This window comes from Eretmochelys imbricata, chromosome 14 (assembly GCF_965152235.1).
Source record: "Eretmochelys imbricata isolate rEreImb1 chromosome 14, rEreImb1.hap1, whole genome shotgun sequence".
NCBI lineage: Eukaryota > Metazoa > Chordata > Testudines > Cheloniidae > Eretmochelys > Eretmochelys imbricata.
This window is the reverse complement of record NC_135585.1, coordinates 18,428,144-18,452,409: the sequence shown is the minus strand read 5'-3', so window position 1 is coordinate 18,452,409 and position 24,266 is coordinate 18,428,144. Positions and strand designations below refer to the sequence as shown.

The window sequence follows — 24,266 nt, the reverse complement described above, 5'->3', positions numbered from 1 at the left end:
CTACTTTAGTCCCCTAATCCCTGCCGCTAAGATGTGGTTACAGCCAGGAAAAGGACTATGCAAAAAATGGCTCCTTATTCTGAGATAGTAACTATTTTCCTGAACAAAATCCGCATAGTATGTACTGACCAGAGATGGCCAAAAAGCTTCGCATTCCAACCTCCGTCTCTGCTACCCGCTCCCAGGAGCTGCTCTTCTCTAGTGTTTTTCACTCCAGCTAATTAAACAGTGTTAGATGCAGGAACATACTAGCACAGGTTGCAACAATGTATCACATCTTAATTAGAAGTATATGGGAAAAACTAACAAGATCACAAATAGAATACCTAGATTAGCCTATTTTGTTTACACTTCAGGCATTAACCCTTCTGTTGCTTGATGAAACTCTCTGCAAAGGGTAAAACACTTGAACTGAATTTGCCCTGTGTTTCTTTTGCACCCATAGCTTCTCTGCCTACTGACAAAAACAAGACTTCCTCCTGTTGGCACTGCTAAAAGCAGGTGGGGAGAGACTATGGGAGAGCAAACCAGTGCAGAAGCTTTTGGGACCTATGAGTTTTCTGGATGCTTGGGGAGATGGGGAAGGGGGTATTTTGATCTTCTCGGTCCTAGAAGGGTGGGCATGGAGGTGGAGGTTGGGTGTGGGGCAGAGGCTGGGACTAAGCTTACTCTGAAGTGCTTTTGCAAATTTAGTTAGCAAGCGAGTGGCTCCGCTCGGTAGCTGAAGCCTGTCTGACAGTATTTTTCGTAGGAATTTTCTAGCACTATCATTGTGCTATTTTTCCTGGAACATTGATCTAACCAACAGAGATGGATTTAGCCCAAGCTGCCATGCGCTGCCCAAATCTGGCCCTTAAGAGAACCTCTGGTCCTGTTAAATGTGACTGATTTCTGGGGCCAGAGCCGATGCTTCGTTAGTTTAGCTGAAAGAACCAATCCATCCCCAGACCTAATTTATTCCCCTTTGTGATCTCAGCCATAAACCATCGAGTTTTGTTTTTAGCCTAGTCCTGGATCATTAGTATCTATCCCGTGCAGGATTTACTGAAGAGCTTGGGGGAAGCTGTCTGTCATGGTGGATGATCCAAAACATAAGATACAGTTTAGAGTGTCCTCTTTAATATCGGCTGAGATAAAGGTAGAAGGAGCCTTGCAAGGAATGGAATTCATGTGGGACAGACAGTGAAGGAAGCCTGTAAGTGAGCCCTCCTGTGGGCCATTTCAATCTGTAAGTCCCTTTAAGAAAATCTTTATTGAAGGGGTCATGGCGGAGGGAGAGCTTGTTAGCTTCCCATCCTCTTGTTAAGGAGGGAAATGGTTATTGCAGCCTTACAGGGGGCAAATAAATAATTCAAGATGACTGCGTGGCCTCTGTGTTGGCTCAGTTAAGGTTAATAAAGGGGTTCTGTAAACATTAGCCCTTCTGTGCTCTGTGTATCTCTGCCCTTACTGGTCGTGTGAGCTGCTGCTGTTCAGCGAACTGACAAACTAGCTATTCACATGCTCCCCAATGAGTTTGTCTAGTTGTGCCCAAATGGGCCGTGTTTTCTGTCTAGCATGTCTTCAACCAAGTGAGATCTTGTTCCATATTGGAGTCACTTGTCTGACTTCACTCTACGGGGTGCCAGATCCCTGCGCTTTCCATCCCACATCTCCGGGCAATGTCTTCAAACACACGGGTTTTGTGTTCCACCCTGAACAGGGACAGGGGGCAGAGAACCGTATTGATTGCAGGAGGAAGCTGTTGCCACTGAGTGTGTTGCCTCATTACCAAGGATGCTTTCACTTTCAAAGACGGAGCCGCAGTTCCAGTGATCCACACCCACGTGCTGAGGTCACTTGACTAACGTGCGGCATGAGCAGGAGAACAGACCTGGGTCGAATGAGCTATAGGAACCACTTTGCTATGTCAGCCAGCAGGGGGCACAAAGCATGAGCCGGTCTGAAACGTTTGCTCCAGCACATGTGTACCCAAGCCAATATGTAGCCGTCTGCTTGTGTGAAGAAATATCCCAGAGGGTCTGGGAAATACTGTTAAATTCTGCAAAGAGACTGTAGATATGTGCAAAGCCGCTGCCTGCGGAGTTGGCCCCACCCTAGTTAGCAGAATGTGTTCTTGATGCATGGTGGGGACGGGGAATTCCCATAAAGGTGAAATGGAGACAATTCTAACTCTGATTCTGACTCTCCCTGTCCTCCAGGTCAGAGTGGCTTGGGGAAGTCCACGTTAATCAACACCCTCTTCAAATCCAAAGTCAGCCGGAAATCCGTTCAGCCAGCTTCTGAAGAGCGGATTCCCAAAACCATTGAAATAAAGTCGATCACTCATGGTGAGTCTCTTGGGCACACATGCACCTTGCGGGGTGACAGAGCTCTGGGGGTGCCTCCTAGGCCAAGAGAAGCCAGAGCATCTTCTCTGTATCCACCAGCCTAGACCCCTTTATGCCAGAACGCAATAAGCTGAAAGTGCTGGTTGTGTATCATGCTTCGCAGGGGGAGGAGTTATATGGTCTATTGAGAGAGCCGAGCTGCATAGTGTCTTCTTTATAATGCAGTTGAAATGCTAGTGATGTAATAGGATGCTGTATCTTTGGAGGGCTGCAGGTACCAAGAGAGCAGCCGCTTGGAGAGATCTCTGGTAGTAGGGCAAGGCTGCACGCTGGGCCTGTCTCTGCTTGCTGCCTATACCATCCCTTGGACATTTCTGTTTCAGATATTGAGGAGAAAGGTGTCCGTATGAAGCTGACTGTCATCGACACCCCAGGGTTTGGAGACCACATCAACAATGAGAACTGGTGAGGAGCCGGGAGAGGGGAACACTGCAGCCAAATGGCCCCGGGCTGTGCTGGCATAGGCCTTCTGTCATGCAGACCACCTATGAGGGTGGGGGCTCACTTTACACCACCCTTCCTTTGGCCTGGGGCATGGAATGGGCCGGGGCGCATTGCAAAGATGCGGATCCCTTGTGGCTCTCATTCTGCCCAGCTTGGTTGTTGAGGGGTGGGGAGGGAGGCTGGAGATGCTGAACAGCTGGGCTGGTGAGCTGCAAAGGGAAACCAGATAATCCTGCCAGCTTCCTTCCCCAGCAGGCTCCAGTGCAAAGGGCTGGGGTTAGTCAGCATTCTCTCTGCCAGGGGGTGGAGCCCAACCACCCCAGAGTGTCGCTTCATGGACAGGGCAGGTGCCAAAAAAGGCCGAGGAATCCTGCTCTTTGGGCAAAGAACCTGGACAAATGGTGTGGAGACGGCATGGGGACAGCTATGACCCACTGGTGGTTAGTTACAATCCTTCTGCACCCCCAGATGTCTCAGGGCCCTGGGGCACAGCGCTATGTTGCACTGCTCTCAGCAGGCCAAAGGCCAGACTCTGCCCTAGATTTCCCGGGAAATGGCCAGGCAGTTCCATCAGCAGCTGTTAAAGAGCACCTTACTGCCACTGCTAAGAAGGCTACCCGTCTCCTCAGCCCCAGCATCCCCGTCATGCTGACACAACTGATCACCTAGCCCTTTCTGCATCTGCTGGAGAGTTAGCAGCTGTGGGGAAAGTCCTTGGGGCAGCCACCGCCTCTGAACATCCATGTGTCCCACTTGTGGGGATGTGTGAGTGCCAAAATATCTGTACATTCCCTCCCCCCCACACACACACACACCCATGCACCCACACGCTATGTGGTTATGTGGGGATGAGGATAACACTGGAAGCATACAGACAAATTTGAGTGACCAGTGTCTGGGGGGGAGGGCACACAAGCACGTTTCTTTTTTTTTTTTTTTTTTTTAAAACCCACTCCCCTGCCCCCCAACCTCTCTCTAAATACAATGTCTAGGAAAGCACTGCAAGGTCTGTTAAGCTTTCTGGGGCACTGCAGGTCTCCCACAGTCCGGGCAGTCAATGGCTAACTGCTCTGCTGCCTTTCTCAGAAGTGACTCCTGGTGAAGGGTTATGGCTGGGATCCTGGGGTGGATGGGGAAGAGCAAGAAGATGGCAGGGCTAAGCAGCCAGGCTTTCCAGGGCTTATTTGACACTCTTGGTGCTGTTCACTAATATTTCTGTTCTGAAATGGGTCAGAGCCTAGTTGGTCGCAGGATGCCCATTACTGCGGCAGTAAAGGGACTACTGTGGGCGCTAACACTTACAAAGCCTGCTTACCATTGTGAGAGTCTCGCATTTGGATGGTGGAGCCCAGTTATCCACGTGAAGTGGTTGCAGGCTCTGCACTGCCTCCTAGTGCTAGAGGCAGAGCCCACAGCCAAGAAGCTGAGCTCTCCTGCGGCCATACATCCTAGTTGTTCCCCTTGTTGAGTGCCAGGACTGGGAGGATTCCCAGAAAACTTGGCTTTAGAAAGGTGATAAAACAAGATTTGCCATTCACACAGGACTTGGGGGATTCTTTACTTAGCTGCCTGCAGCTGTGGTATGAAACGTTCCCGTGTTTTTACTTGGGGGCCCAATTCTGCAAGATGCTAAGCACCATCCACTCCCAATGACTCCCCCTTTCAGAATCCAGTCCAGAGGGTAGCCTGTGGGTGGTTTTAGAGTCCCTGCATGAGTCCTGTCTCACCTGTGTGTATGTCTTTCTGCATAGCTGGCAGCCCATCATGAAGTTCATCAATGACCAGTACGAGAAGTACTTGCAGGAGGAGCTCAATGTTAACCGGAAGAGGCGGATCCCAGACACCAGGGTGCACTGCTGTATATACTTCATCCCAGCCACCGGCCATGCGTATGTACCCGCCTTCTTGGGAGAATGATCTTTCCTACTGAGGATGGCGTGTATATGTGTTTGTGAGGGTGGGGTTATGATCAAGATTGAACCTACTTGTCTCTCTGGAAAAAGTTATTGTAAGGTCTCACAAACCAGAGTGATTTTGAATTTCTTAGCAACTTCTGGGGAAGACTAAAGACAGAGACAGCTCGCACCAATCAGTCATCTTTAGTGCAGATACTACATCCTGTTTAGCCAGGTTCTGGTCACTTCCTGTACGTTGAAGCATGCACACATTGACTGCTAGGTGCTCTATATCAATCCCACACAAGTAACATATCAATGCCATAATTCCTAATGCTTATAGCTAGCTCCTTCCCCATCTATAGCTGTTAGTATTAACACAAAGCAGTCCTAGCCAGGCACAGGTAGAACAAATATGCAGGTATCACTTCTCCTCCCCCACCCCCCCACCCCCCCAAGGACCAATCAAACAGTTAGCCAAAATCCAGGGAGTCTGTAGCATCCCAAGAGTCCTTGTGAGTAGTGGCTAGAATCTGATGGTAATGTGTTTGCCAACGTTTAAAGTGCCTCCCTACCATGCTGTCCGTTTTTGTTAAGCAAGGATCCAGTTGTCCGAGCAGTATAGAGCAGATGGAACAAGTTGGTACTGAGCCTGAAGGGGGTATTTAGAAATAGAGCTTTTAGCCTGGAAGTGATCATGGCCTATTTCATATGTAGCCTCATTTCTGTCCTTGGCACCTTTAAAAAGCAAGTGTCCAAGTGTCGGGACCTAGAATTTTCATTTGGTTTGTGGCATTTTCTTCACTCGAGATCTGGCCTTGTCTTCTGTATAAATAAGGTATGAAGGTAAACCTATATAGTTATACTAGTCTAACCCCCTGCGTGGACACTCTTGTTTGGATATGAGTGACTTGTTTTGGTTTCACATATGTCACTTGGGAAGGGGCTTCAACTCAACCAAAAAAAAGAAAAAAGGCACTGTTCGACTAGAATAATTGTCCCGGCATGGAAAGTTAGACAGGTATAACTATACTTGTGTAACTGACGAAACTTTCCCATGTAGACAAGACCTTAGAGTGCCCTTCTCCATTGGCTTTAGAGAGCAAATTCCTTGTCTATGTAAACGGCCCTGCACATACCTTAGCACAGAGCAGAGGTGGTTGCATACGTGCAGTTTGCAAAGACCCTGGGGTCCTTGCATTGTCTGATTGGGCCGTGAGCCTGGAGTCTTTGTCTGTTGTAGCCTTCTGTTAGGGGCAGAGGGAGCCAATGGAGTTGTCTGCCTCGGGATGATCAGACCTTTTCTAGAGAAGACTCTAGGTCTGGTGACCTTGCAAATCCCACTCTTCAGCAGAGGAAGAAAAGGAGGCTCTGAGCCCTCTGCTTGTGTGCAAGGAGCATTGGAGCTTTAGAAGGGGTGACCACGTGCATGCCCTTGAACCCTTAGCACTATGGCTGTGCCACTGACCTGGCCGTGCATCCAGCAGCAGGAGTTTGCTAATGCAACTCTTGAGGTGGAGCAAATGACCCATTCCACAGCCCGCTCCCCCATCCCTGGGAAAGCGCCGTCATTCTGTGTGTGGCCGTCGTGTGTGTGGGGGAGGGCACTGACATGTTAGGCGTTCATCCCTCTGCTTGTGCCTCTCTAATGGCATGTTCTGGTTTCTCTCACCCGGCTGCTCCCAGGGTAGCAGTGTTTGCATGGAAGTCTGATTCTCTGCTTCCTCCCCCCCCCCCCCCCCCCGCCTCTTCCTCCCTCCCTCTCTCCTCTCTCTCCAAAGAACATGTGTTTCCAATATAAGAAAATGGCCCTGCAGTTCGAGAGGCTTCATTACCACGCTGCACGCAACAGGCTCCTTCCCCTGCAATAGCCTTTGGCTGCATGTAGCCTGATACCCCAGCTGGGGGTTAGAACCCGCTCGCTTGGCTGCCGTCTCAGGTTGCTTCTCCTAGGGCCACGGTTTCCTGCCCAGGTGTCAAAGAGGACATCTGGCTCCTGACTTTCGCCTCCCGACAGAGGATGCATATATGCTGGGGAACAGCAGGACGCACTGAGGCCATAGACTACAGCTCGGGGGGAGGGAAGACCTTTAATGGGACTGGGGAGTGGATGGGAAATGCTGGCTCTCTCGGAGTTGTAACATGTGGCATTTGAGTTCCTGATGCCGCACTCTGGTTAGTTTCACATCTAATTTCTTATTGCCATTGCCACTTCCTCCTGCCCTTCATAATCTCCCCTGCTCTCCTAATGAGTTGCCCCATGCTCAGAGATTGTGGGCTAGCACGGGGTACTTTCTCTTCCCACTGTCGAGTGGAGTATTGTTTGAAATGACCATAAACCTTTTCAGAGAGTGGTGAGCTGGGAGGCATCTTCCCATAGTTTTATGTAAGCAAGGCACATCCCTTCATGCTGGTTTTGTGCATCTCTAACACAGCTGGGAGTTGCAGATGCTAGTGTAACCCACACACCTTCTAGATATGGTGTTCTGTCCCATCTAGTGGCACTGAGACCACTGAGAGAGAGATTAATGAGTCTGCTCTGCAGCTTTAGCTAAAAGCCATGTGTCTTTTAGCTCATACAGTAGAGACTCATGCGTTTCGCTCCAGAGTTCCAGGTTCGATCCGGCCCGCCGATGACCAGGGTCTGTCACTGTTACACTACCGCTGTCTTGAATATGCCACAAGTGGAGGGAACCGGGACTAGAACCCTGGTGCTTCTGCTCTCAAACCTCAGGCTTCTATCACTTGAGGCACCTTAGCGGGTAATGACAGGTATCCCTTTGGACTCCGTGGATCCCCACTGGGGGCAACATCACACAAATCCCAATGGGACGGATCACTTGATGATTCCTGTTCTGTTCATTCCCTCTGAAGCACCTGGCATTGGCCACTATCAGAAGACAGGATACTGGGCTAGATGGACCATTGGTCTGACCCACTATGGCCATTCTTATGATGCTCACCAGAGGTGTCCCCAGAAGGGATAACTCTCTGGGTGTGGTGGTTCAACCTGTTGGGATGCTTCTGCCTGCATAACCTGCTTTTTAATTTGGATCCCAGTTTTTCTTGGCAGCCAGCTCCCTCTCCCCTTTCTCACGGACACATCTTACTACTGTCAATCGTTTGCACCTGTTACAGAAAATGTGGTAGCGGAATTAATCCCCATGTCATTCTCAAGTGTCCTGCACTGTTCAGATTGTCCTTTTCAGGGGCCTTCTGCCGCTTCATTGACGATGGGGAATGATGCAGCGGCCCTGCTGCTTTCCAGACCTGACGACTCAAGGGCAGAGCATTACTCTTTTCCTCCCTTCCCAAACTGCACAGCAAGGACTCCTAGCACCCCTTTGGCAGCATGTGACTGCTTCCGCAGCCAGCAGTGTGCAGGGGGTTAGTTTAACCTGCAGTGCCTTGTGGAGATGGGGACTGGCTTGGAGTTGGTTCTGCTTTCTGTGCCAGTTGCATTTGGATTAATACCTGATCCTCTGGAGCCATTCTTTTTGTCATCGTCATAAACATTTAACATACGTTCAGAACCCACCGAGACTGGTGAATCCTTGAGTGACTTTTACGAGACTGCTGAATACAGCACTCCAGTCTGTGAGCCAGAGATGTCCTATCCCATGATAGCCCTCACCCAGTAGACTGCTTGGTTCCATTTCAGACTCTGCCGTAGACCTTGAGTAAAAGGTTTGTCTATTCCTCCCGTAGAGTGGAACCCGAGAGTGAATCAGCTGATGCCTTTTCCATCTCCTAACGACACATCCTCAGCTCTGTCTCCCATCAGTCAGGAGTCCAGGGCAGAGGAAACTAATCTAGTGCGTGCCCTGCCCTCCTCATAAGACCCCGGTAAAATGATGTTTGCAAAGACTAAGTAACATGCTGGCAGGGGCTTTTGTCCATGGACATAAAGCCCCAACTACTTACCACCCAATAAATTCCACAGCAGGCTCTGCATGATGTCTGGAAAGCGTGGCTTGACTCTGAAAAGTGGCTGTGAAATACGGCACTTTCTCACTCACCGGCTGTGCAGCCTGTGTGTGTTGGAGTCACTGCTTCTCACTGTACTGACACCGTCCAGTTTCCTCTCCTGTTAGTGTCCCTGCTATTGGAGAGGGAGCTAGATTCAGTTCTGGTTTGTGCCTCAGCAGTTTCCTGTTGCGCACTTAGGTATGTCTACATGTAGCTTGCTTCCTGCATGCGTAGGCAGACCCACACTAGCTCTGCTAGTTACTTGCCCGAGTATGTCCCCAGGGGGTGGGGTGGGATTGTGCTCAGGCATCTAGCCCAAGCCACTGCCCATGCCACAGCAGCCATGTTGCTATTTGTAGCACACTAGCTCGAGCAAAGCTGGCATGCGTCTGACTGCCTGTGCCGGGAAGCACCCTCCCAGCTTCTGTGCAGAGGCACCCTTACTGGCGGTGGTGGGGGGAGCCCTGCGTGACTCCGCACGGGTGTTTTGCTCAGTGTACAAATCAGAAGATTTTATTCCTTGCTGCTAGTTAGATCTGGGACGCCACTGACAGGGTATATTCTGTGTTTCGTACTCTCAGCGGCTTTTATTCCTTAACTGCATTTTAAGGGAACAAGCAAGAGCCGAGTCTGCCCTACAATGTTCCTTCTAATTGTTTACATCCATGTGCGGAATGAATTTTATGTGCACCAATATGGAGGTGATGTGTGGCAGGGTGGGGCAGAGGGGTTCGAAGTGGGGAGGGAGCTCACGGCTGGGGATGCAGGCTCTGGGGTGGGGCCGGGGATGAGAAGTTTGGGGTGTGGGAGGAGGCTCAGGGCTAAGGCAGAGAGTTGGGGTGTGCGGAGGTGAGGGCTCTAGTAGGGGATGAGGGGTTTGGAGTATAGGCTGCCACAAGGCTGAGGCAGGGAGAGAGGACTACCCCCAGCCCTCTTTCACCATGGCAGCTCTGGTCCTGGGGAGAGGTGCTTCTCCCTGCCAGAGCCCTGTATGCCCCAACTTGTTCCCCGCCCACCCCCTACCTCTGTCCTCTCCAGGCCCCTGTGGCTGCATGGCCCTTGATAGCCTGCTGCGTGGCCACGCAGCTTAGAGGGAATTTTCCTGCCCGATCCCACCTATGCTAGCAAGCCCTGGTGTAGATAACTTGGAGGGGACATACACAACCCCCACAGTAATTCCCTCCATTCCCTCCCCCACCCCCAAACTTTGTGGGGCTGAGTAGTGGTCACTGAACAAAAAGGAAGGACAAAGTTTTATAGCCACCCAGTGTGTATATTTCAGCTCAGTGGAACAATCCCCTGCCACAGTTCCACTCAGCTGTGGCCTGTCCTCTTTCCCTAGAGGTCCCTTTGCCTCTTAGGCAAAAACAGTTTCTCTTGTACATATTCAGTCACAGACCTGGCCTTCCAGAGATCATACTGGAAAAGAGTTAAAATATAATCAATTGCCTCTTGTGAACTGCACCCACTGCCAGCTTATGACTCTGGAACACACCACTGATCACAAGAGATCCTGCATGTTTTTGTACTGTGATCATCCATCTTTTCTTGCATGCTTTATTCAGAAGTGAAAAAGTTAATGTGAGAACCAAAATGGTCTTCCTTAGGTTCAAGAATCAGCTGCTTTGCTCCTTGCAATAGGGAGCTGGGGATGGACTACCTGAGACTAGAGTAAGCCATCTCTTCCCACTGCTACTACAGTGGCCATGTCTATAGTGCATGTAATATCTATGAAAGGGTTAATTTGTGCGTAAGCCAGCTCCCAGTGCTAGTGACTTCTCAGGTGCATTGAGCCAATGAATTTTCATCTGCTTTAATATTTGTAACTTAGTCTAGAGCTAGAGCTTTCCTGGCTAGACTTCCAGTTACAGGGCCTCCTTTGGGGAAAGTCCCACGAAACTGAATAGAAAATGGTATTTTTCTATAGAGTTCTTTTTAAACTGTCCAATAGAATGTAGTGGCAAATTGTATAGGATGGTCCAAAAAGCATAAAGAAAAATTATTTGCTCTCTGTGAAGTTCAGTTACTTCTCTAGAGCTCTATTTGTTTAATCCCTGTGACTTTCATTTGATAGGAGAGTAATAGCATTTTCAAAGCACTTTATAAAGGCGGCCAATCAAGCTTTCTAACACCCTGTGTGGGAGGGAGGGAGGGAAGTGTTCCCCACATTAAAGGTGAGGGGACTGAGACAGAGGTTATACCGTGTCTAAGACCACACACCTTTAAATTGTGTCGGTGGCAGAGCTGGAGTTTGGCTTCAAAAGACCTGGATCGTCTATCTTATTACTGGGCCCTGCTGCCTCTAGGCTCAGAGCTCGCCCTGTTTGCTCTGCTACTAACAGGGAGCTGGGTCAAAGTGTAAATCTCCAGCAGCCAGCCTGGCTGTCCCATGCCCTGTCCTGGTATCAAGCCTCGAAGCTGGAATGCTGCTCGCTGCAGTGGTGTAGGAAGAACTGCTGTTTGGGAAAGTCTGCTGACCTCGGTTCTCTAGCAGTCAGAGGAAAGAGCTCAGCAAGATGCCAGGAAGCTCTGCCTTGGGGACTCTGGGAAAGCACAGGGCCCCACAGTGCACAAAGCCTTACTCTGTTTGGTCTCCTCTGACAGTGTCTTACTATGGGGGAAGGTGGGGGAGTGGGGGGGTTACGGCTTCATGGATGCCCTAGGTCTACTGAGGTCAGACAGGGGACCTGGCTGATAGTAGAGAAGAGTTTGCATCCCTGAGTCCTGCTGCTGACCCTTCAGTCAAAAGCCTCCTCACTGACGTACAGGTTCACACCCCAGCTTGTGAGAAAGCAGAAGCCGCTGCCAGTAGATTCAGTTAATGGGGTTTTAGAATGGTCACTATGGGCCAAATCCTCTGCTCAGTGGAGCTGCAGAGAATTAGACCCATAGATGCCTTTCCTCCCAACGAGTGTTACAATCAGCATGAGAATTCTTACGCCCACCACTGAAATGCAGCCACTTCTGGAGCGAGTCCTCTGCTGCAATGTTGCATCTGTGTAGGGCAGGAAGTGGAGACGAATACCCTATTGAACTGAAACTTCAGTGCAGGGGGATTGAATTGGAATTCGTCTGCTATGATGGGGTAAAAATCTTCTGATAGACTCAGGGCCTTCTTTTCAAAGACCACACTGGGTGAATGCTGGGAGCAGTGCAGCCTGCCTTATTGGCTTGCATTTCTGCTCCTCCAGCCTCTCCTCTGGTCTTTCACACCATCTCACCATTGTTAGTGCAAGAGCCACCTTCTGGGCAACTCTTGCCATTTGGAGCAGCTTTTCTGTATCTCTCTATGTCCCAAGTCTGCCTGTACCTCTCTCTGGAGAGATGCTGGTGTTGCAGCTGTGTTGTTTGTCTAGTTAGAGCATCGAGGGGAAACCAGTCACTGGAAGGACCCTACAGATTGAAAGGTGTGTGGGGCTCTTAATGCTGTAAGACCCTTAAGATCAGAAAGGATTGGGACCTCTGTTTTAGGGCTTGTACGAAAGATAGCAGTGCCCCCTATTGCTGTACAGGAGCATTGCTGCACTGCTGAGCTAGAGGGAAAAGCATCAGTGACTGAGTCAGAGTGGGCTGGTGTTATGGGGAGGGAGACGATCGTAATCTTGCAGCTGTGTGGGCTCACTCAAGAGCACCTCCTCTGCCTCCTCACCCCAGTATTAAGTGTGCACAATCTCGTATATTGTACATAGGAGACTTCATGACTGGTCTTGGCCTTTAAGAATACCTCAGCACCAAGAGGAGATGCACTGCTGTTGCCCAGTCACCAAACCCCACTGGGATGGGCTAAGCATGGTGCGTAGATGCCAGCAGATCCAAAGCTGTGCAGCTGGCTGATGTCGGAGCTGGGTGCAGATGGGGATGTGGGCTAGGTGTGGCGTGGCACGCTGCTGTTAGAGTAACAAAGGGCACTCCGGCCCCCTACGGCTCAGTGGACCAAGGCAGGCTTGATAACTGGGCTCCGACTTTTAAATCAGAGTTAAAATTCCAACGTACTTCTGATTGCGACTCAATCTGCATTGGCCACATACACATCCCCATCTTCCACCTAAAACAAAAGCTGATGAAAGAGGCAGGAACATGCTGTCAACGGGGGGAGAGACTTTTAAAGGGGAAAAGCTGTTTGAAAAATTGCAAGGAGAATGGGAGGGAAAGAAGTCCTTGGGGAGGGAAACATAAGAGTGATGCTTCCCAGGGAGGTTGGCAAATGTATTCTGCAGAGTTCCAAACAGCACTCTCCAACAGCAGGCTGTTCAGATGTGTCCTTGGGGGTTTCCTTTCCAAAGCCAAACTAATTTCTTGCTTTCCTGGAGCTCAGGGCAATCTGTGACTGCAGAGTTTGTATTAGGACCTTGCTCTCCCTAATGCTAATGATGTGATCTCTAGGCTTTTTGGTGTGTTTGCCCCACTCCCGCTGCTCTCTGTGCAGTAGAGAGACCACAACCTCTCTTGTGTTGAATCTCTCCATGTCCTCCATGCGTTGTGGCCACAGCTGCACCGTGGCCAGCTGAATGTAGAAAAGGAATTCTAGCCTTGCACTGGCCACAAGGCATCTGAATGAGACAATGTTCGCAACTCAAAGCTAACTCCTGCCTTTCACAACTGAGATTGCTACAAAGCTTTGTGGCAATCCCAGTTGTGAAAGGCAGTGGCTAGCTAGCCTGGCTTCCAAGCGGGAAGTGGAATTGCCTGCCTGGGAGGTGAAAGGCTTTGAGTTGCCAATATTGTCTCCTTCCGTGAGTACAGAGGTGCCAGTCTCCCAGTTTACAGAATAGGACTGGGGTTTAGGAGAGCTGGTGTGTAGACCCAGTTCTGCCACTAAGTTGCTGTATGGCCTTGGGCAAGACATGTTGGCCGCTCCGTGCCTCAGTTTCCCCCACTGTACATTGGGGATAAATGCACCCCCATCTGTGAGGCAGGACAATGAGGCAAGGATTGATTCATATGAAGTTGCATTAATTTAGTGTTCGCCCTTTGGCTCCAGCACTGACCTGGCTGCACCCTTTCCTCATACTCCCTGCCTCCACTTCTACCCTGGCGTACTCTGGCCAGTTTCAAGCAGGCAGATTCCTTGGGATTTCCCTCACCCAAGGGGCTTCAGTGCTCGTAAAGTGTCCCTGTATCCAGGCAGTATACATGACACTGCACTCGCTTCTTTACAGTAGCTTGTTCTTCTTACCACTCTGCTTCCCAAGCTGGCTGGGGCCTCTCAGCCCCATGGCAATGGCTTATCTCCCTGGCATCATGTCTGGCTGCCTGATGAGGTAGTTGGAGTGGGCAGGGGGATCGTGCCTCACTCAGGCCAACACAACTAGCTGCAAATCTAGATACCCAAATTGTGTTTGTTCTTCGCAAGGGGCAGGAGTGTTCTGGACCCCAGCAGCATCTGGGCCAAAAGAAACAATCCTGGCCTTGTGTTCCAGCAGTTTGCTCGGGTGGATGGAGTTGGCTCCCTTAAGCTGCTGGCCAGCTGTTAACGAGACTTGAGGCCACTCTTGGTTTTAGACAGCCTTCTGGCTGGGAACTTAAGAAGGACAATCATTTGGGTTGTGAATTCCTTGTAGCTTTGGGGCATCTGTTTTTCCCTTCATGCTTCATGTCCTCTCTAACCCCGCTGTGGAAGTAGAGTAATCTGTTCCACTGCTACTGCTCAGTGTGGGCATTAACCAAGTCATACTTTTTATCTGCACTGACAGATCTGTCGTTTTGGGTGAAATTCACCCCTGTGCAGAGGGGTCAGTACAAAGCGTGTGGTCCATAGGCCAGTTACTCTGCGCGCAGGGGTGGGGAATGGGGGGGGAGGGGAAAGGGTCATGATTCCACTTCATTCTGATCAGGTGCCAGGATGGGCAAAGTTTTATACAATGGGTCACCCTTAAACTGTCCAGTTCCATTGCACAAGGAAGGCAGGATGGCTTAGCAGACCGAGCCCAGCCAGGAATGCCTGAGTGCTGATCCTGGCTCTGCGAGAGACTTGTGTAGCCGTGACAAGTTCCTTAAAATCCTCTGTGGCTGAGAATCCCCATGAAGATAAAAATCCTCTCCTCCTTCACAGAGTGTGGAGGGTTAATAAATGATTGCAGGGCACTTGGAAAATGGAACCTGGCATGTTTCGGTATTTGTGTCCACAAAGCATGTGTCTGTCTCTATCCCCTCTCATGCTTTTAAGAAAATGTTGATTAGAGAGGGATGTTCTCCAGCATTACAAAATTACTCCCCCGCTTCCCTAGGCTCTAAATACCCTTTCTGAGCTGGGGATTCTCCCCCTGAAACAACCCCTACGTCGCTACTGTTGAAGTCTGATTCCCTTTCTTCTCTGCTGTGCTTTTAGCCTCCGACCGCTAGACATCGAATTCATGAGACGCCTGAGCAAAGTGGTTAACATCGTGCCAGTCATCGCCAAAGCCGACACGTTAACGCTGGAGGAGAGAGACTACTTCAAAAAAAGGGTAAGGGGATGGCAGCCACTCCCCAGCCGGCACTTCTTCTCCCTCCCTTCCCCACCGCCCCCTGCAGGGCTGCAAAGCCTAAGGGCTGGCCTGGAGCCCAGAGCATTCCTTAGGCTGCAGCTCTGAGTGATCCCATGTGGCAGGAGGAAGGGCCTTCGCCTCCAAACAGTTCCTTGTGTTTCTCTTGGATCTCTGTCAGCTCACAATGGATTTCAAGCTCTTGGTCTCCCTCTGCATGGCTGTTTTATTTTTTCCCCCCAGGCTGTTTTTATGGTTTTTAGGAGGCCGGTCCTGCTGTATGTCGAGCCTCTAAGCCCTTTTTGGGGAGCTCATATTACTGCACAGCATCCTGCAATGATACAGAATCCAGGCCAAAATGTATGCATGCTGAGGTCCGCTTTGAGATTGACGGGGGAAGCAAACCGTGCAGTTCCCTTGATTGCATCAGCTGGAGGTTGGTGAGGTGGGGAGCCCATAAGAGGCTGTCTCAGTCTACAGCCAAGCGTGCTGTTTCCTTGTGGTGCCGCTGCTTTGCTTTGGCTTTCAAAGGGCTATAAATCCAATAATATGACCAACGATTTTGCTGCAGGCGTGATGGTCTCAGCATGCACTGCAGAAATAAGCAAGCCACCAGTCGCCTCTTGGATTGCTGCTTCTCGAGTCTGAATTGCCATTCTGAGCATGAATAGCCTGGGTTTTGCCAACCCAATAGCTCAGCCAGCGTTCCATAAATACCCCCGCGGAATGCAGCGAGGCTGACGCAGGAAGGAAACGGGCAGGGGGTGGAGTCAGGTAAATGGCAGGGAAAGGGGTCTCAGGGTTGTCCGGCTGACTTCAGGATGTCCTGGTCCTCTAATCCAGTATTAACCCATAAGAGCCCAGCGGAGAGGGAGGCTTTGCATGTGGTAGCAAATAGCTTGAGGTGAAAGGGTTCGTTGTAAATCCAGGCTCAAGGTAGTGAAGGAAAATATGAAGCACAGCTAAATCCACATGTTCAAATGTCTCCATAAGCATCTGACTTGGAGCAACAGAAGCAAAGAGATTCCCAGTTTGATTTCAGCCCATTCTTACCTTGGGCAATATAGCAAGGCTATGCGGACAGGGTTTGCTAACATTCTGCCTGGGGAGGGACTCTCGGGGTGGTGGGGAGAGCACAGATTGTCATATCCAGGTCACCAGGGGATGCTGTGGGTTGTGGAGAGAGGCTACAGGGCTCTGAAGCCTGCCTGGCTGTAGTCTTACTCAAACCATCGCTGCGGAAGGGGAGGAGCTGCCCTGCTCACTGAACATCATCCACCGGCTGGGGTTCAGAGCTGGCTTGAGCATCCTCTTGTCCCATCCATGGGAGCGAGGGCCATGAATTGAAACCAGCAGTCTGACCGGGAGTGGGGGTTGAATCCAAATTTCACAGCTGAATCCATTCTACAGAGGGCCAAGCAAAGTTCTGGAAATGGAGCCAAATCTTGTGGCCCAGCCCAGGCTGCGTGTTATCAGCATCCCGTGCTCTCGGGGACAAGTGAGGAGCTGTTGCAGTCAGGGGAAGGGTTGTAACGACCGACGGTCTAGCCTGCCGTAGTCTGGTCTTTCCTGATGACTTTTCCACATGCCGTTTGCTCAGTTCAGAAGTTACAAAGCTCGTGCACGCGTATGTGTCGCTCCCTCTCCGTCTGCCTAGCTGCTGGAGCTAGAGTCAGTCTGGAATCTGAAAATCCAGCTTGGCCCCCTGTGCCTCAGATATCATCCTTGGCAATAAAAGCTGAGCTCGGAACTGAGCTGACAATGTTGTTGACGCGTCAGGCGCAATAGAATCCAGCTGGCTCTCCTGGTGCCGTATTGGCTTTGCAGTTAATGGACTAAACTTGGATTTGTCAGGGAAGCAGGAACAGATAGAACTGGAAGACTCAGCAAATTTTCCCCTCCGCTGTTTCAGCCCTGTACCACACTATTCACTCTAATTGGGTGGCAGAGGTGTCTCTGAGCAGCACTGGCCCATGATAGCAGGAAGGCGGGGTAAGAAGTTCCTTCTTTTTATTGAGTTACATTTTTGATTATAACCAGACTCTTAAAATCCTTCCCAAAGGGAAGTGAAAAATGTAACTAAGTTGGTCTATGCGCCATGTGAGACTGGACACCTTGCACCCCTTCCTCAACGGGCTCCAACGGAACCAGCCAGCAGCTCTGGATCCTCAGCTGATGTAAATCAGGAGACAGTGGAGCAGGGCTGTTTTACACCAGCTGAGGATCTGGCCCCCCCAGTGGTCCGATATGGCTCTGGCAATAGTGGTTAGGCGTGTGTGTCTCTCTCTCTCTCCAGATCTATACACACGTGCACAGCTGTAATATGCAATGGCCTCATCTGCATTAGGTGGCCATAGTATATTGGAAGGTGATTTAGCTGGAACTGCCTTTAAACTCTGCTTTCTGGTCCGTTGTAGCTTAGTGGTGATGGAGCATTAACCACCAGTAGCTGTCTTGTCCCCACTCAGATCTCAGTAGGTCCAGATTCTGTTCTCTCTTAAGTTGGGATAATTCCCCTGGGCTGGGTGGCATTATTCCAGATTTATGCCAGTGCTCTGTTAACTTGCACCAAAGTGGAGTCCAAAGACCTGCACAGTTGTTCCTTCCCACATTAAAGCCAAGCCTGCTCCTGAAACCGCAGCATGTCTTTGCTGGTGTTACGTGACTCCCCCGCCCACAAGAACGGAGTGTGCTCTCAGGTGGGGAAGTTTGTCAGAGTGGATGTTTCTGGCTTGGGAGAGGGGGTTCACTTCCCCTCAAATGCAGGGCTGGTCTAGAGCCAGTGTCAGCCTCATGGCACTGTCACCATTCAGACTTGGATTCAAACGTGAGTTTTCTTCAAGACAAACGGCACAGGTGCGTTCTGGTGCTGATGGCACCCGAATCTTCCTCCAGGAACCTGGTATCAGTGCGTGTCTAATGCATGCACCACAGCGAGATGTTCACCGCACTGGGGAGTGTGGGCCTGCACACGTCCCTTGGTGTCAGGGTTGCTAATTCCGTGCACATTACAGGATTCGGGAGCTTGAAGATCCCTGACACTGATGTCCGGTTGGATTCGGGAGCTGAAAATCTGCCCTTCTTCCCGGCTGAATGGTGCAGTGCTGGTGCTTGCATTAAAACCGACACCGATCTGGACTAACAGACCATCCCCCTATCTGGGTAGGATGCTCTGCCCTTTAGGCCTGGTGTGGAGGAGGGAATGACATCACTGTTGAACAACCCAGTGCTACTGTCTGCTTAAGGCAGTGAGGAGCAGTGTATGGTGTGCCAAGGGGAGCATGAGCCACCCCTCCACCTCAAGCCCATGGATCTGGGGGAGGGAGTGGCTGAGTAGGTGGCGGAGGATTAGCCCGGTGTCTAACAGGGGAGAACCTTTTGGTGTTGTCTCAGACACATAGCAGATCCCAGGCTGCAAAGTGAGGCTCCCTCAGAGCAAGTCTCCTGGCAGATGGTTTGTTTGCAACTGAAATAGGTTTCCGAGACCCCATTCCAGGCTCTTCAGCTCCTGGGGCTTGGGTGTCACTGCTCCACTGTGCTTCTCGGCGCGGGGTGCCTCTTTCCTGTGGTGTTATCCTGTGCGGGGTCCATGGTGGCATAACTCACTGATCAGTGTGTGTCTGTCTTCCTCTGAGCTCGATCCCCAGAGGATGGGAGTCTGTTACGCTGCCCAGCTCCTGAACACAACCCTCAAGAGCCTGCAGCTTTAGCTCATGCCTTCAGCTCTGGAAGCTGCGGGCTTGGTTTGCCAGGTATCCTCCAAAATGACCGCTGTTGCAGTGGCCAATGCCATTGAGCACCATGGTTTTCTCCCCACGGTGTCAGGCTGGACAGAGGTGCACTGTTCTCATTCATGGCCAGCTGCAGCGCCTATCTGAAGGGGTAGAAAGAGCAAGTTCGTGCATCTACAGTTCGCTGAGCTTGTTGGATCATATTAAAGAAGTTCTGTATTAAAATCACAACTGAGTTTGATTCCCCAGAGTTTAAATTCCAGGGTATTACTAATTAAGAGGTGTCTTGGTTTTTGGTACTGTTTCTCTCCCTCTATGTGTGAAACTTGCAAGCTGCTAATTGTGTTAGTACATTCTAAGACAGAGTCTGTTCTCAAAGCAATTCACAGAGAGAGAGACTCAAAGCAATACTCTAACAACAGAAACAGCACCCAGAGGCTCCCCGCCCTTTTGTTGTATTAACAATTGTGATTAAAATAGAGATAAAGGATGTATGTGGATGGATGCTTGGTGTGGATAATAACTGAATGATCAGGGAGGTGCCAGCCTAAGAATCCAGTGTCCATCGGCTGAAGAAGGCGTCAAGTGGAAATAACCAGAGGACCCCCCCCGGAGGGCAGACTGGAATCCACCCAACAGCCTCAAGAATGGGAGAACCAAAGAACAAGATAACATCTTGGAGCCGTCAGGAATGTGCTATCTGCTGATTGATTCAGCAACAGCATGATGAAGCAATTCCCATAGACAGGCATAGGAAGAAATGCCTATAAAAATAGACTCTAAAAAGTGAGAACTTTGGGGTCTGATTCTGCAAACCAACTTCCAGGAGCATCAGATGAGCATCTGACAAGGCCCTGCTCCCTCCTCATGTCCAGGCCACCTGGCCAGTGGCTTGGCATGAGCAACTCTAAGGCTGGTAACTATGATAACAACCTTGCAGAACCTGTGTGTGTGTGTGTTTGTATGAATGAATGTGTGAATAAATATGAGATTGAATGGAATGTTATAGCTATAACTAACTGCTTACTATGATTCTTTCTGTAGTCACAATAAATGTGGTATTTTGCCTTTTTCTCTTTAATAAGATCCTGCTGGTTTTTATTTTATTGGTATAACAAGCTGGGTGTTCCTGCCCCCACGTGACCCCTCTCAGGATATGCAGCACCAGATCTGGGGTTCCTCTTCCAGGGAATGTGAGCAAGACACAAATACCAGAAAGTGACTTGCTAGCTTACTCTGGAGCACCCAAACTTGCCCACCTCCAAGTCTCAGGAGCGTGTGCCTGGGAGGTGCACAGTCGCCCTGACTTGCTGCCCATGGTGCAGGCTGTCACTACCCTTTGTCTTTTTAATGTGAAGGCGGGGTCCAGCTTGCAATGCTTCTTCTTGATCTGTGTGGCCTTCTGCTCCGCTCAGAGATGGACGCTGTCCTAGGGGTGTTGGGGTGATGGAGAGAGGATCTTCTAGCACTTCCTGGGCTGCACTTCAGGCTGGGTGGATATTTAGCACTAAAACTCGCATCCTTCGCTGAGCAGTAAGGGGGGGAGGGGACGCAAGGTTACCTGGCTAGTTCCAAGCTGGAAAGGGCTTCGAGTTGTTCAGTATTGCGCAGGGTGCAGCCTTGCTATGCTGCCGGGAGGCTGAAAGGCAGCAGCCGTGGTCACGGAGTCTAACATGGTGTCCTTTCCATGTCCGTCTTCTTCAGATCACGGCCGACCTGCTCTCCAATGACATCGACGTGTATCCCCAGAAGGAGTTTGACGAAGACTCTGAGGACCGGCTTGTGAATGAGAAATTCAGAGTGAGTGGATGGTGCTTTTGTCCTGTAGCACTGTGGCCCAGAGCTCTTCGGGCTGGGCCTTACGGCTCCAAAGGCTTGTGAAGATTTTGGGAGGTTCAGCAAAGTGCCTGTATTTCCTTTCCAAGGCTGGGGCACTATACCCCAGTTTGTGCACAGAGACTGGAGACAATATAGAAAGAGTGGGTGGGAGATTTGCTCCCCAGGTCATGAGAATTGCCTGATTTCAGCCATAGCCTGGGATGCTGAGCCCCATCCTCCTGGCAGCAGGCTGGCTGGGTGTTTGTTGCACTTCCTTCCCACAGGGATAGGAAAGTAGGTAGAGTGGCCTTCCTTCCTGTGTTGTGTCCCTGACGCTGTTCGTCTGGGCCTTGGGGAATGTTGGCTGTTGCTGCACTCAGAGGAGCAAGCGAAGGCTTCCTGCGGCTGGGGCTGTGACTTGTTTCCAGACGGCTCATTGAGAACTGGCCTGGCTGTTAGAGTCTGGCTCCCTAAATGTGACATGCTGGACCACAGTATTTGCCCAACAAGGGCCCTGGGGGCAAAGCCAGGCTGGGGAGCTAGGCTAGGAAGAGGAGGGCTCTGAATGAGAACGTTTCCCAGCCCTTTGCCACCCACTGGTATTTTCTGACTCCGAGGTGTGACGGCTGGCAGTGGGGCAGCCAATCAGCCATTAGTGATAGGCTAGTGTCATCTTTCTGCCACTCTTTCAAGCCCTCCTGCCCTTTGAGGTGTCGCTGCAGCTTCCTCCCTCAGCAGATTCTCCCTCAGCAGCCCTTAACAAGTGGGCAGGGGAGCCCCTCCGCACTGTTGCACTGCACTGTTGCCAAGCCATGTGCAGGTGATGCCCTTTTCCTGCTGCGCTCTGGGTGGAGGCATCCTGTTCTCTGAAGAGCATTTCCCTCTGGCAGCACTATTGATTGGAGGTTTTAAATAGTAAGAGATAGCAGAGAGGGGCACGATTGGAAGGGAGTGGCCAGGATAGAGACGCATTCGCAGATTTTTATTGGTGTCTGCGATTGGAGCAGCAGTGGGTGCTGCAACAAATGGTGCTCACAGCATTCACAGAGCTATGTGTGAGGCCCTTCCCAGCACTCGCTGAGGTGATGCATCCCCTCGCTTTGGTTTTTGAAAGCCCCCAATCCCCTATTTTTAGTCCTGTCTGCCTGCCGTGTTTCAGAGAGCTACCACCAGTCTCCCAAAGGGAAGCCGAGGAAGCCTGTCCCTTCTTGGGAGAGCAGCTGTGGTCAGGTTGGCCCCACACATGGCAGCGGTGATGTATCTAGCCTCCGTTGCTGGGCTGAAGATGCATCGCCCCCATTAAAGTGCAGTGGAAACAGACAAGTCGAGCCTATGGAGATGTTCCTGTGAAACTCTTCAGTAAAAAATCTCCTCTGCAGATTTCTCCGGAGGCTAGACCCACAGCCCAGAGACCAGAGCTCTTAGACATGTACTATAACTGCTTTGCCTGCTGAGCTGGCTGTGGATTATCCTACCCAAGGCAACTCCGCCCAGTTGGTTTACCTGCTGGCTTCCAGGATGAAGCCATTAACCTGTGCGCTATGCTCTGTCCCTCCAGGAAATGATTCCGTTTGCAGTGGTGGGCAGTGACCAGGAATACCAGGTTAACGGGAGAAGAATTCTTGGAAGGAAAACAAAGTGGGGCACCATTGAAGGTAGGGGCTGTCGTTGTTTGCCACACACACACCCCCGCCCCCCTTGTCTGTTTTCTGCAGTGTTTGAAGGGGAAGTCAAAAGGCGGTAATTGGAAGCATGTGCAATATGTGGATAGAGCACCCACCACTGCCCTTTACAGAACAGAACTGGACCCTGCTCTCGTGTTTGCGATGGGAGTGGCTCTTGAAAGCCTCATGGCACGGCAGAGCCCAGGCCAAGCATCCCGGAGCTGGGGGTCTCATCCCAGAGCAGCCTGTGTGAAATTGCTCCGGCAGCTCTCCATCTGCAGAGAAGCAGACACGTGTGAGGTTCCCTCCAATATGGTGTTGGGGCCCTACAGAGGAGATTACACGGCTGCTGTTGATGGGGAAGCACTGGTGTTTGATAAGTGGTCATAAGGAAGGCAGTATGGTCCAGCGGTTAGGGCACCAGGCTCGAGTCCAGGAGACCTGGGTTCTGTTTCTCGCTCTGCCACTGAGCTGCTGTGACCTTGAGCAAGCCACTGCCACTTGCGGAACCTGTCTCCCCTCTTCCCGCTTTCTCTGTCTTGTCTGTTTAGACTGTAAGCTCATTGGAGCAGGCAGTGTCTTAGTGTGTACATGCCTAGCACAATGGAGCCTGATCTCAGCAGAGGCCAGTGAAGGTGCTACTGTAATACAGATCAAGAGCTCCCCTTCCTACGCATCCCACTTTGGGAATGAGGGTGAGAGCAGGGTCATTTCTGAGCCCTTTCATTGTTCTCCTGACCGCTGGCTAGGAGGGGAGGATCCTCCACTGCTCCCGCTGTTTTCCTTTCTGTTGTCTCCCTTCTCACCTGTCTTCTGCCCCGATGCCAGCATCTTTCTCTTGTTCAACAACTGCCCCAAAGGAGGGGCCTGGTTGTGGGAGTGCCATGTAAGCGTGGAGATTCTCTTAACAGGCTCTAGAAATCTCCATTTCCCTAGCCTGCAGTCATTGATGGTGCAGTTGAGCCTGGAAATCTGGAGTCCAAGGTGACCTGAAACTTCCGCTTTCTGATGGAGAAAGACGGGAAGGGAGCGCGTGAGGGGATGGGGATTCCGTGTGCATTTTCCATCAGAATCATCTGGTCTGCCCTGAAGACTAGAGAACAGGGAGGAGAGGATGATATTCTAAGAGAGCTATTGTGGGGGTTGGGCTGTCCCTTGTTTAACTACAAGGGCCAACATACACTGGAGAGAGCAGGCCTTTGTTACATATTCACCCCCTCTATCTCTGCAACGTCCTAGACCTCCCCACACCCAACTCTGCTGCCTCCCAATGATTCTCCAGGAAAGACTGGACATGTCTGCTATCGCTGAGGAGGAGACTGTGCCCGTTAGGAGGTGGCATTCCCATTTGGCAGCTTTTATCTGTCCAAAGGAGCAAAAATGGGCACAGCCCCAATTTAGGACTTTTTTTTTTTTTTTTTTTTTTTTTGCAAGTCACCTTCAGTGGATTCAACTGCACTCGCAGTAGCCACTGTGCTCAGTTGGGACTGGTGTACGACTTTCTCTGCCCCACGGAATAGTCTCCACCCACCTATCCCCATTCCCTAATCCGCAGAGGCTGGGAGTGACGGATACTGAGTGGTGACATCTTTTGCCTCTCTGAAAATGCTGGGATCAAGTTGAGTGGGGGCAGGGCCCTTCTTCCCGGGCCCCTCTCTCCTGCCCATCCCACCAGTGCCTGCAGGGGGTGCACAGCCCTTTTTGAGTCTTGCTGCTTCATGAAAGGGCCCACAAATGGCCATGTCCAGCTCCTCAGGCCCTCCCTGCCTTACATCTGGAAGGAACCCTCCATGCACCAAGCCGGTCTCCTCAATTGCTGCAGGAGCCTGAAACCGAATGCTTGGCTGCTTGCGGGGGAGGGCGTCTGTGCAGACAGGCCGCCTCTCAGCAC

General features: G+C 50.9%; 1 protein-coding gene across 3 annotated transcripts in view; it reads left to right on the top strand.

The window, feature by feature from the left end:
• The window catches only part of SEPTIN9 (septin 9), a 144,622-nt gene that overhangs the window by 114,077 nt on the left and 6,279 nt on the right, over window positions 1–24,266 (top strand). For all 3 annotated transcript variants that reach the window (XM_077833212.1, XM_077833215.1, XM_077833214.1), the window contains 6 exons: window positions 2,202–2,330; window positions 2,714–2,795; window positions 4,586–4,723; window positions 15,027–15,144; window positions 20,598–20,693; window positions 22,270–22,366. In XM_077833212.1, coding sequence (XP_077689338.1) covers window positions 2,202–2,330; window positions 2,714–2,795; window positions 4,586–4,723; window positions 15,027–15,144; window positions 20,598–20,693; window positions 22,270–22,366 — 660 coding nt within the window. The remainder of the gene's footprint in view (window positions 1–2,201; window positions 2,331–2,713; window positions 2,796–4,585; window positions 4,724–15,026; window positions 15,145–20,597; window positions 20,694–22,269; window positions 22,367–24,266) is intronic.